General features: G+C 51.1%; 1 protein-coding gene across 1 annotated transcript in view; it reads left to right on the top strand.

Moving 5' to 3' along the window:
- Nucleotides 1-395, top strand: part of LOC119585233 (protein O-linked-mannose beta-1,2-N-acetylglucosaminyltransferase 1-like) — a gene marked incomplete in the record, with an annotated part of 16,435 nt that overhangs the window by 9,383 nt on the left and 6,657 nt on the right. Inside the window, 1 exon segment of the mRNA XM_037933893.1 lies at nucleotides 128-326. Within this exon segment, the coding sequence (XP_037789821.1) occupies nucleotides 128-326 (199 nt within the window).

Genomic DNA, 395 nt, shown 5'->3' on the forward strand with positions numbered 1-395 from the left:
CTGACAAGAATGATATGAAAATAATCAACATGCATTACTTACGTAATCCTTAGTTAACAGTATATCAACACTAGACAGTACTCAGGCACTCCCCTAACCCAGCCCTCCCTCTTGCTCCTTCGGGCAGGTACATGCAACAGACGTCCGCCATTCTGGACACGGACACCACAGTGTACGGTGTCTCTGCTTACGCCCATTTCTCCTACAACCACACAGCCAGGGACGCAACCAGATTAAACCGTGTCCATTCATTCCCGGCGTATGGTTGGATGGTCAAGAGGAGATTCGTGGAGGAAACGTTGCCCAAGTGGCCGCCTCACTTTGTGGTTGGTCACGTGACATGATGGTTCGTTGGTGAAGGAAGGGAGGTGGACTGGTGGGTGGATGCCCTGGTT

Source organism: Penaeus monodon, chromosome 19 (assembly GCF_015228065.2).
Source record: "Penaeus monodon isolate SGIC_2016 chromosome 19, NSTDA_Pmon_1, whole genome shotgun sequence".
Taxonomy (NCBI): domain Eukaryota; kingdom Metazoa; phylum Arthropoda; class Malacostraca; order Decapoda; family Penaeidae; genus Penaeus; species Penaeus monodon.